At 42.7% G+C, this 15,426-nt stretch overlaps 1 protein-coding gene across 1 annotated transcript in view; it reads left to right on the forward strand.

The window, feature by feature from the left end:
• The window catches only part of LOC140738536 (lamina-associated polypeptide 2, isoforms beta/delta/epsilon/gamma-like), a 68,208-nt gene that overhangs the window by 47,976 nt on the left and 4,806 nt on the right, over nucleotides 1-15,426 (forward strand). Inside the window, exon 5 of the mRNA XM_073065933.1 lies at nucleotides 14,014-14,093. Within this exon, the coding sequence (XP_072922034.1) occupies nucleotides 14,014-14,093 (80 nt within the window). The remainder of the gene's footprint in view (nucleotides 1-14,013; nucleotides 14,094-15,426) is intronic.

Here is a 15,426-nt window from a genome sequence, read left to right on the forward strand (position 1 = left end):
AGATTGTATACAGAGCCAAGAAGTTGATGACTTTTGTGTGCAATCTTAAGTTTCACATTTCCCTGTAAACTATGAATGAAATTATAGTTAACTATTTTGCATGGATTTGTTTCAAAAAGTGTTCTTTATTTAAATTTGAACTATTTAGTTGAAATTAATGTCATTAAGTTGGAGAGGATACAGAAAAGATTCACAGGAATGTTGCCTAGATTGAAGGGCTTACATTTTAAGGAGAGGCTTGATAGGCAAGAACATTTTCCCCGAAGTGAAGGAGGCTAAGAGATGACCTTGTAAGGAATTATAAAACTGAGTGGTGTAGTTAGACCAGGTTATCATAGTCCTTTTTTTCCAGGATAAGGTAGTCTAAAGCTAGGTCCCTGGGTTCATGGTGAGAGAGGAAACATTTAAAGAGGACTAGAGGGACAGTCTTTTCACACGCAGGTGGTAAGTATATGAAATGTATCCACAAGCCTGACTGTCTGGGTAGACACATTCTCTCTGCCTGCTTCTGCCCCACTGAACTGGTGTCTGCATACCTTGAGTCCATTCTGCCCCCTTTGGTCAGTCCTTTTCACTTACATCCACGAAACTTCATATGCTCACAATCTCCTCAACAATTTTCAATTCCCTGCCCCTAACTGCTTTCTTTTCCCTATGGATGTCCAGTCCCTTTGTACTTCTGTCCCACTTCATAAAGACTTTAAAGCTCTCCAATTCTTTCTCAACAAAAGACCCAACCAGTTCCCCTCCACCACCACCACCCTGCTGAGTGAACTGGTCCTCACACAACAATTTCTCCTTTGGCTGTTTCAACTTTATCTAGACTCAAGTGGGCTGAAGCTAAGCCTGTCTTTTTATTGGCTACATAGAACAGTCCATATTCCAAGCCTTCACTGGTAATACTCTCCAACTCTTTCTGCACCACATTGACTTCTGCATTGGTGCTGATTCATGCACCCATGTTGAGCTTTTCAATGTTTTTAATTCTGCCTCCAACTTCTCCCTGCCCTTAAATTCACTTGGTCCATTTCTGACACCACCACCTCCCCAACCCCCCACAATCTCTCTGTCTCCATCTCTGGAGACAAACTGTCTACCAACATCTTTTATAAACCTATAAATTCCCTTGGTTATTTTGATTCTTCCCATTCTGTCTCCTGTAAAAATATTGTACCCTTTTCTTAATTCCTTCATCTCTGTGGCATCTGTTCCCAGAATGAGGCTTTCCTTTCTAGAACATCTGAGATGTGGTCCTCCTTCGAAGGAGGGGGTTTCCCTTCCTCTCCCCTTGATGCTGCCCTCACCTGCATCTCCTCCAATTCCCCGACATCCACACTCACCCCAGCTTCCCACCACCTTCGCAGGGATAGTGTTCCTCATGTCCACAAGACATAGGAGCAGAAATAAGATATTCAGCTCATTGAGTCCACTCTGCCATTTCATCATGGCTGATCCCAGATCCCGTTCAACCCCATACACCTGCCCTCTCACCATATCCCTTGATGCCCCGACTGATCAGGAATCTATCAACTTCTGCTTTAAATATACTCACAGACTAAGCCTCCACGACAGTCTGTGGCAGAGCATTCCACAGATTCACCACTCTTTTAAAAAAAACACCTTACTTCTGTTCTAAAAGGTTGCCCCTCAACTTTGAGGCTGTGTCTACTAGTTCTGGATACCCCCACTAGATGAAACATCCTCTCAACATCCACCTTATCTAGTCCTTTCAACATTTGGTAGGTTTCAATGAGATCGCCCTGCATTCTTCTAAATTCCAGTGAGTACAGCCCAAAGCTGCCAAACATAAAATTAATTTTTCCATCCATAACATTGCCACACCCAAATGATTCTGATTTTATTTCAGATTTTCAGAATTTGCAGTTTCTTTTTGTTTTCAGTGTTACTGATGAAAACTTTTTATACTTCAATCTTTTGTTCATATTTTGTAATGAAGTGGGAGATTGGAAACTGACTTAACAGTGGTTAGGCTGCATTTGGGGTATTGTGTACAGTAGCCATGCTGTAGGATGAATAGCATTGGGAGGAGATTCACCAAGATGTTGCCTGAGTTGCAAGACTTTTATTGACGAGAGAGATTGGACAGGCTGCTCACGTTTTCCTTGAAATAAGAGGCTGAGGGAGGTATATATGATTGAGAGTTATCAGTAAGGTTGGTGGTTAAAAATTTTCTCCCCATGGTATGAGTGTCAAAAAGCAAGAGGGCATGAGATGAATCTGTGAGGAAGGAGGATTAAGGGGAAGATTTTTTAAACCCCCCGCCCCCCACACGGTGGTCAGTATCTAGAAACATAGAAAGCCTACAGCACAATACAAGCCCTTCAGCCCACAAAGTTGTGCCGAACACGCCCCTAGCTCAGAAATTACTAGGCTTACCTATCGCCCTCTATTTTACTAAGCTCCATGTACCAGTCTAAAAGCCTCATAAAAGACCCTATCGTATCCGCCTCCACAACCGTTGTCGGAAGCCCATTCCACGCACTCACCACTCTCTGAGTGAAAAAACCCTGACATCTCCTCTGTATATACTCCACAGCACCTTAAACCTGTGTCCTCTTATGGCAACCATTTCAACCCTGGGAAACAGCCTCTGACTATCCACACGATCAATGCCTCTCATCATCTTGTACACCTCTATCAGGTCACCTCTCATCCTTCTTCGCTCCAGGGAGAAAAGGCCGAGTTCACTCAACCTATTTTCATAAAGCATGCTCCCCAATCCAGGCAACATCCTTATAAATCTCCTCTGCACCCTTTCTATGGCTTCCACATCCTTCCTGTAGTGAGGCAACCAGAACTGAGCACAATACTCCCAAGTGGAGTCTGACCAGGGTCCTATATAGCTGCAACATTACCTCTTGGCTCCTTAATTCAGTTCCATGATTGCTGAAGGTCAGTACACCATAAGATCACAAGACAAAGGAGCAGGAGTAGGCCATTCAGCCCATCGAGTCTGTTCCGCCACTCCACTATGAGCTAAACTATTCTAAACTAGTTCCAATTTCCGGCATTTTCCCCCATCTCTTGATACCCTGACTAATTAGATACCTATCAATCTCCTCCTTAAACACCCTCAATGATTGGCCCCCACAGCTGTATGTGGCAACGAATTCCATAAATCCACGACCCTCTGGCTAAAAGAATTTCTCCTCATCTCTGTTTTAAATGGGTACCCTCTAATTCTAAGACTGTGGCCTCTTGTCCTGGACTCACTCTGTCCAACCCTTTCAACATTCGAAATGTTTCTATGAGATCCCCTCTCATTCTTCTATACTCTAATGAATACAGAACAAGCGCCAACAAATGCTCCTCATATGTTAGCCCCTGCATTCCAGGAATCATCCTTGTAAATCTCTGAACTCTGTCCACATCATTACATCCCATCTAAGATAGGGGGCCCAAAACTGCGCACAGTATTCCAAATGAGGTCTCACCAATGCCCCATAGAGCCTCATCAACACCTCCTTTCTCTTATACACTATTCCTCTTGAAATGAATGCCAACATAACATTCTCTTTCCTTACTGCCAATCCAACCTGGTGTTTAACCTTTAGGGTATCCTGCACGAGGGCCCCCAAGTCCCTTTGCACTTCCGATTTTTGAATTTTCTCCCTATCTAAATAATAATCTGCCAAATTATTTCTTCTTCCAAAATGTACAGTTGTACATTTCTCAACATTGTATCTCATCTGCCATTTCTTTGCCCACTCTCCTAAACTGACCAAGTCTCTCTGCAACCTTTCCGTTTCTTCAACACTTCCTGCTGATCCACCTACCTTGGTGTCATCTGCAAACTTAAACCATTTAATCCATAATCTAAATCATCAATATACAGTGTAAAAAGAAGCTGCCCCAACACCGAACCCTGCAGAACACCACTAGTAACCAGCAACCAACCAGAATAGGATCCCTTTATTCCCACCCTTTGCTTTCTGCCTATCAGCCAATGCTCCACCCATTCCAATATCTTTCCTGTAATTCCATGGGCTCTCATCTTATTAAGCAGCCTCTTATGCGGCACCTTATCGAAGGCCTTTTGAAAATCCAAATACACAACATCCACAGCCTCTCCCTTGTCAATCTTATTTGAGATTGCCTCAAAAAATTCCAATAGGTTGGTGAGGCAGGATCTTCCCTTCATGAAACCATGCTGGCTTGGGCCTATCTTATCAAGCACCTCGAGGTATTTCATAAACTCGTCTTTCAGGATCGACTCCAATAACTTTCCAACTACTGATTCCTGGAAGATCATTTCCAATGCCACCACAATCTCCAAGACTGCCACCTTCAGAACCCATGGGTGCACCTCATTCGGTCCGGGAGACTTATCTATACTTAGTCCATTTAGCTTCCCAAGCACTTCCTCTCTAGTAATCTTGACTGTACCTAATTCTATTCCCTGAGACCTCTGGCTATCAGCTATGTTGCTAATGTCTTCCACTGTGAAGACTGATGCAAAATACTTATTTAGATCCTCGGCCATCTCTTTGTTACCCATTATAATTTCTCCAGCATCATTTTCAATCGGTTCTATATCTACCCGTGTCACTCTTTTACTCTTCATATATTTTTTTAAAACTCTTTGTATCCTTTTTTATGTTAATTGCCAACATCCTTTCATAATTCATCTTTTCTTTCCTAATGACTTTCTTAGTTTCCTTCTGTAAGTTTTTAAAAGTTGTCCAGTCCTCAGTTTTCCCACTAATTTTTTGCTTTCTTTTACTTTTGCTTTTATTTTAGCCTTAACCTCTCTTGTTAGCCACATTTGTGCCATTTTTCCATTCATAATTTTCTTTTTTCTTGGAATATATTTTTCCTGCACTTTCCTTATTTCTTGTAGGAATTTCAACCAATTCTGCTCTACTGTCCCTCCATCTAGCTTACTTTTCCAATCAACTTGGGCCAGTTCCCCTCTCATACCACTGTAATTTCCTTTGTTCCACTGAAATAGCGATACACCTGATACCAGTTTCTCCTTTTCAAATTTGAAACTGAACTCAATCATATTATGATCACTACTTCCAAGGGGTTTCATCTGCTCTAGCTGTCTAATTGCCTCAGGTTTATTACACAGCGCCCAATCCAAAACAGCTGATCCCCTGGTGGGCTTATGGACAAGCTGCTCCAAAAAGCCATCCCATAGGCATTCTACAAACTCCCTCTCCTGAGATCCAGTACTTTCCTGACTTTCCCAATACACTTGCATATTAAAATCCCCCATAATTATCTTGACATTATCCTTCTGACACGCTTTTTCTATTTCCAGCAGTAACTTGTAGTCCATATTCCGGCTGCTGTTTGGAGGCCTATATATAATTGCTATTAGTGTCTTTTTACCCTTCCCATTTCTTAACTCAACCCATAAGGATTCCACCTCTTCTGATCCTATGTCCCTTCTTTCTAGTGATTTGATATCGTTGCTTACCATCAGGGCCATGCCACCCCCTTTACCTACCTTCCTATCTTTCCTATACAGTGTGTATCCTTGGACATTCAGCTCCCAATCATATCCATCATTTAGCCATGACTCGGTGATGGCCACAATGTCATATCTTTTAACCTGTAGCTGTACAAGGTCATCCACTTTATTTTTAATGCTGCATGCATTTAGATCAGTATGTTACTGATTTTGCTATATTTCTATCGCGCAGCAAATTACCCTGTCTATTCACCTGCTTGTCCTTCTTGCCATCTTTGCTGCACAGTATCTTTGACTTATTTCTATTTCCCTCTTCTTCGACCCTAATACCCTGGTTTCCTTCCCCTTGCCAACTTAGTTTAAACCCTCCCTAACAGCTAATATAAACAACTCCGCCAGGATATTAGTACCCTTTGAGTTCAGGTGTAACCCATCGTTTTTGTATAAATCATACCTCCCCCAAAATAGATCCTAATGATCCAAGAATTTGCAGCCCTGCCTCCTGCACCAGTTACTTAGCCACACATTCATCTGCTTAATTCTGCTATTCTTACCTTCATTAGCGTGTGGCTCAGGCAGTAATCCTGAGATTATTACTCTGGAGGTCCGGCTTTTCAATTTTCTTCCTAGCTCCCAGTAATCTTCCTTCAGGACCTCCTCTCTTTTCCTGTCTATGTCATTGATACCAACATGTACCAAAACTTCTGGCTGCACACCCTCTCTGCTCTGAATATTCTGGACCCGATCTGAGACATCCTGTATCCTGGCACCAGGGAGGCAACACACCATTCAGGTATCCTTGTCTGGCTCGCAGAACCTCTTGTCTGTTCCCCTTACTATGGAATCCCCTATAACTACCGCATTTCTCCTTGCTCTCTCGATCACGGCATTGGGCAGAGTGCCAGAGCCCCGTTTGCTGTGGTCTTCCTCTGTCAGGTCAACCTCTCCAACGGTATCTAAAACGATATATCGATTTCTGAGGGGGACTGTCACAGAGGTGCTGTCTACTATCTCTCTATAGGTATTATCAATAACCTCCTCACTTTCCCTAATTAGCTGAAGGTCATCAAGTTGCAGCTCCAGATCCCGAACACGGTCCTTAAGGAACCTCACCTCAATGCACCTGGTGCAGATGTAATCCTTGGGGAGGCTGGGAGTCTCCCAGGGTCCCCACATCTGGCACTCCAAGCACAACACTAATCCTAGATGCATACCTCTAATGCAGGGGTGTCAAACTCATTTTAGGTCACGGGCAGGATTGAGCAAAATGCAGCTTCATGCGGGCCAGATCAGTCGGACGCGTGTGAAGCAGCTTTCGTTGCCTCCGTTTTTTCAGCCTGCTCTCATGCGTCTCAGTCTCTGCTATAACTACAAAGTGTTTCACTTTACAAATTCCGTTTCTTATGAAGAAGACTGCCGAATAAACACTAAAAACCCTGAAAACCTGGTACCTGAATAAACTCAGCATTAGCCATATCATGCGCCATAGGCGCTTCGATTACTGGGGCCAGCTTTAATAGTAATTAGATATTATCTCGCAGGCCAAAGATAATTCCACCGCGGGCCTTGAGTTTGACATATATGCTCTAATGCTACTGTTATTACTAAATAAATAAACCTGTAACCTACCCCTTTACTCAAGGGTCGCAGGAAGCCTCTTCCCGTTTCCACCTAAGCCCGTTGAGCCAAAACCTTATCACTCTGCACCCTCTCACTCCACTGCCCGCTGGATATGTGGTGTTCTTTTTAAGCCTTCCGCGCTCTGAGGTCACACACCTGTGCAGTCATGCCTCTTTTATCCCAAGTAGTTAAAAAAAATCTGAATTTTCTCCTGAAAAACAGTGACTTACTCCGCTGCTTGCTTGCTGTGAAGCAAAAAAAACATTGAAGATTGCTTCCCATTTTAAACCTTCCACACTCTGAGGTCACGCGCCTGCGCAGTTGTGCCTCTTTTATCCTAAGTAGTTTTAAAAAATCTGAATTTTCTCCAGAAAAACGGCGACTTACTCTGCTGCCTGCTTGCTGTGAATCGAAAAAGGGCTTCTTAACCACAGAGTCAACCTACGCAGCCGCTTTGAGCATCCTACGGACTCAGACCCCAAGATCCCTCTGATCCTCCACACTGCCAAGAGTCTTACCATTAATACTATATTCTGCCATCATATTTGACCTACCAAAATGAACCACTTCACACTTATCTGAGTTGAACTCCATCTGCCACTTCTTAGCCCAGTTTTGCATCCTATCAATGTATCGCTGTAACTTCTGACAGCCCTCCACACTATCCACAACACCTCCAACCTTTGTGTCATCATCAAACTTACTAACCCATCCCTGCACTTCCTCATCCAGGTCATTTATAAAAATAACGAAGAGTAGGGGACCTACAACCACTCTTTGCCTTCTGTGGGCAAGCCAGTTCTGGATCCACAAAGCAATGCCTCCTTACTTTCTCAATAAGCCTGGCTGAAATCCATATACACTACACCTACTGCTGTTCCTTCATCAATGTGTTTAGTCACATCCTCAAAAAATTCAATCAAGCTAGTAAGGCACGACCTGCCCTTTACAAAGCCATGCTGACTCCTCCTAATCATATTATACCTCTCCAAATGTTCATAAATCCTGCCTCTCAGGATCTTCTCCATCAACTTACCAACCACTGAGGTAAGACTCACTGGTCTATAATTTCCCTGGGCTATCTCTACTCCCTTTCTTGAATAAAGAAACGACATCCGCAACCCTCCAATCCTTGGGAACTTCTCCCGTCCCCATTGATGATGCAAAGATCATCGCCAGAAGCTCAGCAGTCTCCTCCCTTGCCTCCCCTAGTAGCCTGGGGTACATTTCATCCGGTCCCAGCGACTTATCCAGCTTGATGCTTTCCAAAGGCTCCAGCACATCTTCTTAGTATCTACATGCTCAGCTTTTCAGTCTGCTGCGTCATCATTACAATCACTAAGATCCTTTTCCATAGTGAATACTGAAGTAAAGTATTCATTAATTAACTTTGCTATTTCCTCCAGTACCATACACACTTTCCCACTGTCACATTTGAAAAGTCCTATTCTTTCACGTCTTATCCTCTTGCTCTGCACATACTTGTAGAATGCCTTGGAGTTTTCCTTAATTCTGCCCGCCAAGGCCTTCTCATGGCCCCTTCTGGCTCTCCTAATTTCCTTTTCAAGCTCCTGCCTGGTAGCCTTATAATCTGCTAGATCTCTAACATTACCTAGCTCTCTGAACCTTTTGTAAGCTTTTCTTCTTGACTAGATTTATTACAGCCTTTGTACACCACGGTTCCTGTACCCTACCATAACTTTCCTGTCTCATTAGAACGTACCTATACAGAGCTGTACACAAACATTCCCTAAATATTTGCCACATGTCTTCCATACTCTTCCCTGAGAACATCTGTTCCCAATTTAAGCCTCCAATTTCCTGCCTGATAGCCTCATAATTCCCCTTACTCCAATTAAACGCTTTTCTAACTTGTCTGTTCCTATCTCTCTCCAATGCTATTGTAAAGGAGATAGAATTATGATCACTATCTCCAAAATGGGGGGGGACATCACGTGATGACGTAGGATCGAGACGCAGGGACCCAGCTCTCCCGTAAAAAGTTAATAAATTAATGTCTAAATGAAGAAAAGTTAGTCAATACTTTCTAAAAGTTACTTATAAACGACTCCGGACTGTGTCAAGCTATGCCTCAAGGAAGGAAGATGAAGAAAACTAATACCGGGAAGACTACGCAAGTTGGAACAAGAACAAGGCCCACGTCTACCGAGGAACCGCGGTCTCAGGTACATTATATCACCGGCGATACGGAACAGGAGACTGTGGCAACATTGGCCACAGGAAAAGACCATCGTGAGCTGCACAAACGCGAAGGATGGAGCATGCGCAAACGGGAGCAACAAGAACTACAAAGCCCAGCTACCACTGCAACTGAAAGTGATAGCGAATCGGAGGGAGAGTCAAATCTCTCGGAAGGATCAGCTGAAGAAGGAGATAAAAGTCCTTCTAGAAATATAGAAAAGACTTTGAGGCAAATAATGCGTAAATTAGACACATTAAAAGTAATTAAAAATAATCAAAAAATACTCAAAAAAAATGACCAATATGGAGACTATGCTTGATAAAATGGCAAAGAGACAGGAAAAAATGGAAAAAAGAATTACGGACTTGGAAACTACAACGGAAGATATGGTTGAAAGAATGGACAAAATGGAAAAGGAAAATACTGCTTGGACATCAGAAAGAAAACAATTTATGGAAAAAATTGATAAGCTTGAAAATCTCAGTAGACGAAATAATATTAAAATTGTTGGACTTAAAGGAGATATAGAAGGAGAAGATCCAATAAATTTTTTTCAAAAATGGATCCCTAAAAAATTGAAAATGGAAAGAGAAACTCCAATTGAGATTGAAAGGGCGCATAGATCTTTAAGGTCAAGACCTCGAGCTGATCAAAACCCACGATCAATTTTGATAAAATGCTTACGATACCAAGACAAAGAAAAGATCCTGAAGGCCGCTGCCCAAAGTGCCAAAAATAGAAATGGGCCACTGATGATAGCAGGGAAACCAGTTCTTTTTTATCCGGATATAAGTTACAACCTGTTGAAGAGAAAGAAGGAATTTAACCCAGTGAAAAAAGCCTTATGGGAAAAGGGTTATAAATTTACAATGCGTCATCCAGCAACACTGATAGTTTTTTTGGAGGAGGGAAAAAAATTTTTTTCCGATTATCGAAAAGCGGAGGAGTTTGTACAAGAACTTCCATCTATTCGCTAATTACACATAGAGGCTTCCAAACGTAATGGATTAAAGATGAAGATAGACCCAAGGAACAGAAGTGATGGACATTTATGGATATTATAGAAGAGAAAAGCAAAATTTTAGAAATACTAAATGAGAATAGTATTTTTTTTCTCTTCTTATACATATACTTTTTTATGTTGCGGGGGGGCTGGGAGGCTGTGGATCGGTTACTGCGGGATTCACGTGTGTAATCATGGCGGTTGCCATGACCCGTACAGCAGAGGGGGGTAATGTTGTGTTTTTTTTCCACAACATTAGTAGGGGGGTATTTTGGGTTTTTTTCTTTATATTTTAATTTTTTTCTATCTTTTTGCCTGGATGATTGGTGGGGACACACATAGCAACATGGAGATTTTTATAAAGATTTCCCAGGATACCACGAAAGTGGAAAGATTAGGTATTATTATAGATTGGAGTAATATAATAAAAAAAAATAATGACTAATCTACTAAATTTTTTAAGTTTTAATGTTAATGGGCTTAATGGGCCAGTAAAAAGAAAAAGAATTTTAACATATATTTTTTAAAAAAATGAGAACTCCGTGGGGCATGTGGGGATCTTCCAACATCCAGACATTCCCTTTTTTTTCTCTTTCTTATTTTTTTAGTAGGGATGTTAGGGGGGAGGGGTTAAGGGGAGGGGGGCTGGGTAACACTTTTTTTTTCATACACATTTATTCTGTAACTATTTGAAAACAATAAAAAAAGTTTATATTAAAAAAAACTATCTCCAAAATGCTCTCCCACTCAGAGATCTGACACCTGACCAGGTTCATTTCCCAACACCAAATCAAGTACAGTCTCTCCTCTTATAGGCTTATCTACATGCTGTGTCAAGAAACCTTCCTGAACACACCTTAAAAAAAACTCCACCCCATCTAAACCCCTCGCTCTAGGGAGATGCCAGTCTATATTTGGGAAATTAAAATCTCCCATCATGATAACTCGGTTATTATTACACCTTTCCAAGATCTGTTTCCCTATCTGCTCCTCAATATCCCTGTTACTATTGGGCGGCCTTTAAAAAACACCCAGTAAAGTTATTGACCCCTTCCTGTTCCTAACCTCCACCCACAGAGACTCCGTAAACAATCCCTCCACGGCGTCCACCTATCCTCCCTCTCACACTGTCTACAAGCTTTCTCTATTTGTGAGTTAACTTCCTCTTTCCCAATTTCTTCAGTTCAGTTCCCACCCCACAACAATTCTAGTTTAAACTCTCCCCAATAGCCTTAGTAAACCTCCCCACCAGGATATTGGTTCCCCCTGGGATTCAAGTGCAACCCGTCCTTTTTGTACAGGTCACACCTGTTCCAACAGAGGTCCCAATGATCCAGAAATCTGAATCCCTGCCCTCTGCTCCAATCCCTCAGCCACGCATTTATCCTCCACCTCATCCTCTTCCTATTCTCACTGTCGCATGGCACAGGCAGTAATTCCAAGCTTACTACCTTTGTGGTCCTGTTTCTCAACTTCCTTCCTAACTCCCTGTAGTCTTTTTTTCAGGATCTCTCTCCTTTCATACCTATGTTATTGGTACCAATATGTACCACGACCTCTGGCTGTTCTCCCTCCCACCGCAGGATATCTTGGACGTGATCTGAAACATCCCGGACCCTGGCACCTGGGAGGCAAGCTACCATCTGAGTTTCTTTCCTGCGTACACAGAATTGCCTGTCTGACCCCCTAACTATAGAGTCCCCTATCACTACTTCCTTCCTCTTCCCTTCTGAGCCACAGGGCCAGACCTCTGTGCCAGAGGCACGGCCACTGCCGCTTTCCCCAAGTAGGCTGTACTTCCTTAGAAGGTTGGCGTCATTCAATGTTTGTAGTGAGATGCTGAAGATGTTCTATAGGTCAGTTGTGGAGAGCGCCCTCTTCTTTGTGGTGGCGTGTTGGGGAGGCAGCATTAAGAAGAGGGACGCCTCATGTCTTAATAAGCTGGTAAGGAAGGCGGGCTCTGTCATGGGCAAAGTACTGGAGAGTATAACATCGGTAGCAGAGCAAAGGGCGCTGAGTAGGCTACGGTCAATTATGGAAAACCCTGAACATCCTCTACATAGCACCATCCAGAGACAGAGAAGCAGTTTCAGCGACAGGTTACTATCGATGCAATGCTCCTCAGACAGGATGAAGAGATCAATACTCCCCAATGCCATTCGGCTTTACAATTCAACCGCCAGGAGTAAGATACCGGTATGTTAAAGTGCCGGGGTTAGGACTCAATGTATTTAAGTAAACTACTTAAGAACTTTTTAAAAGCTATTATTAATGCTTTTTGAGAGGGTGATTTTAGATGCATATCATATTTTTACTGAGTTAAGTATTGTATGTAATTAGTTTTGCTACAATAAGTGTATGGGACATTGGAAAAAATGTTGAATTTCCCCATGGGGATGAATAAAGTATCTATCTATCTATCCCCGCCCCCCCCCCCCCTGCCCCCAACAGTACTCAAACAGGAGTACTTATTGTCAAGGGGCACAGCCACAGGGGTACTCTCTAGTACCTGACTCTTCCCCTTCCCCCTCCTGACTGTGACCCACTTGTCTGTCTCCTGTGGCCCCGGTGTGACCACCTGCCTGTAACTCCTCTCTGTCACCTCCTCACTTTCTCTGACTAGGCGAAGGTCATCGAGCTGCATCTCCAGTTCCCTAACTCGGTCCCTCAGGAGCTGCAGCTCGACACACCTGATGCAGATATGGCAGTCCAGGAGGCTGGGAGACTCCAGGACCCCCCACATCTGACACTGAGCACAGAAGACTGGCCTCACACACATAGTTTCCACCTTGCCTCATTCTACATTACCACCTAAGCCCGTTGAGCCAAAGCCCCATCACTCTGCTGTCCTCGCACTCCGCTGCCCGCTGGATATGGCTGCCTTTTTTTTAAACCTATCACGCTTTACTGGCTGACATCGCGTGCCTGTGCAGTCTGGTCTCTCTTTAACCCGAGTAGTAAAAAACACTCCCTTCGCTCCGAAAAATCATCAGTTCACTCGCAGCCGCCTTGCTCCGAATTCTGGAATGTACTGCCAGAGGAGCTGGTGGAATCAGATACAGTTACTCAGTTTAAGAGGCATTGAGGACAGACACAGATGGATATGACCCTGACGTGCATATATGGGATGTGTAAATGAGCTAAGTGGTTAGTATGGACATAGTAGGCTGAAAAGCCTATTACTTTGCTGTGCAACTGAGACCAATTGTCTGATAGTTCTCCAAGCCAATCCATTCTCTCACTTTATTTCCATTCATTATCATGTATATCAACTCCCCCAAATCTTCATCCATCCAGTTACCAACAATGCCTTTCAGACATCCAGATAATACTTTTATGCAGTGTTTTAAAATGCATATTTTGCTGAAGTATAAATCTGTCTTCCAGTTGCAAGTGTTGTGACTATAACACTGGACCAGTAGTGCATTGCCTTGCTATAGTTAGTGGTTTGATTATTTTTCTCCTTGTACCAAGACATTTGAATTGAGAAGAATCTAATTTCTTCAAGTCTAGAAAAATGTTTTGTGGTGGGACATACAGAATAGTGAGCTACTGGACTAGTTTATTTTACACAGCAGTAGTCATGCTAAATGCAAAAGCAGAAACCAGGATGTGGCCAATTCTTGTATTGTGGTACAGTCTCCTTAATTGCATGCCTCTCTGAATGTATGGATTTGTTTTGTCTTGCATCACATATTGGAACCCATCTTTGGGCAAATGTTTTATTGACATATTTTCATTTTGTAGGTGGAACAAAAAGAAGTAGTGAAGGACAACTTGCTGGAGGAAATGCCCCCCACTGAGGCACCAACACTCACAGGGATAAGGTAGACTGGGTTCCGTGTTCATTTTATTTTCTCCATAACAAGTTGATTATAGAGGTGCCTGCTCACGTACCAAAAATGATTCAACTGCTGCCTAAGTGATTAATTTTAGTGAATTATTCTTATCCAAGTATTGTATTAAAATTTTGAATGTGCTGTAAATTAGTGGAATAATTTTCCTGCTTCGTTTGAATAAATGCTACATAGAAAGTCAGACTTGAAGAGTCAATTTGAACAAAAGTACATTGCAGTGCAAATTTGTCATCATTTGGCTGTACGTCTATTGTATAGGTTGTGCAGGTTGATTCAAGAGCTGAATGGCTGAAGATAAGTAGCTGTGTTGAACCTGATGGTTTGGGACTTCAGGCTTCTGTGCCTGCCGGATGATAATTATGAGATGATGGCATGGCCTGGGTGGTGGGGATCTTTGGTGAATGTTGCCTTCTTGAGACAGTGTCTCCTGGTAGATACTGATGGTCAGGAGGGATGTGCCTGTTACTGGGCTGAGTCCACTACTCTTTGCAGTTTCTTGCATTCTTGCAGTTCTGTTCATTTGAGTTGTAGTACCAGACCATCATGCAACCAGTCAGGTTATATAGGTATGATTATTTGCATGTAGCACATGCTGTCAGCTGGGTTGCCTTGAAGTTATTTCTTGTGCGATACCATCACAAAGGCAACTCGTGTGAGCAGCTCGGATGGCAATCATCAAATATTCCGGTTTTAGACTGCTGGAGCTGAAAACCACAGCTAACTCTATGGACTATTAGTAACATCATTTTAAGGCAATTGAAAAATCTATCACTACTGGAAGTCAATGAAACTCAAACGGATTGCTGGCGCAGTTCCCCTTTAAGTGGAAGAGAGGGTGCTATGGTGGTTGAAAAGTTTAATGGAGTGTGGCTTTCAGCTCCCTATACAAACTACCCTGTTGGCAAATGGACAGTCTCTGGTAAATAAAATTGAAGATCTCGGAGCAAGATTGCTGTACCAGAGGGACATTAGAAGCTTTTGCATTTTTTGTTTTACAGAGTCTAGAATGTCCCTTGACTTTCAATTATACAAAGAGTAAAGGGGTGAGAGTGGATATTACACTAGTGGAAAGTGATGCTGGTGAGGTAGTACTGGGGGACAAAGAAAAAGCAGATGAACATAATGAGTACTTTGCATCTGTCTTCACTGTGGAAGACATTAGCAGTGTGCCAGAGATCCATGAGTGAGAGGGAGTGAGTGCCATTACTATTACAAAGGGAAAAATACTAGGCAAACTCAAATGTCTTAGTTGGATAATTCACCTGGACCACATCTCAGAGTCCTGAATGAGGTTGCTGAAGGG

This window comes from Hemitrygon akajei, chromosome 14 (assembly GCF_048418815.1).
Source record: "Hemitrygon akajei chromosome 14, sHemAka1.3, whole genome shotgun sequence".
NCBI classification, from domain to species: domain Eukaryota; kingdom Metazoa; phylum Chordata; class Chondrichthyes; order Myliobatiformes; family Dasyatidae; genus Hemitrygon; species Hemitrygon akajei.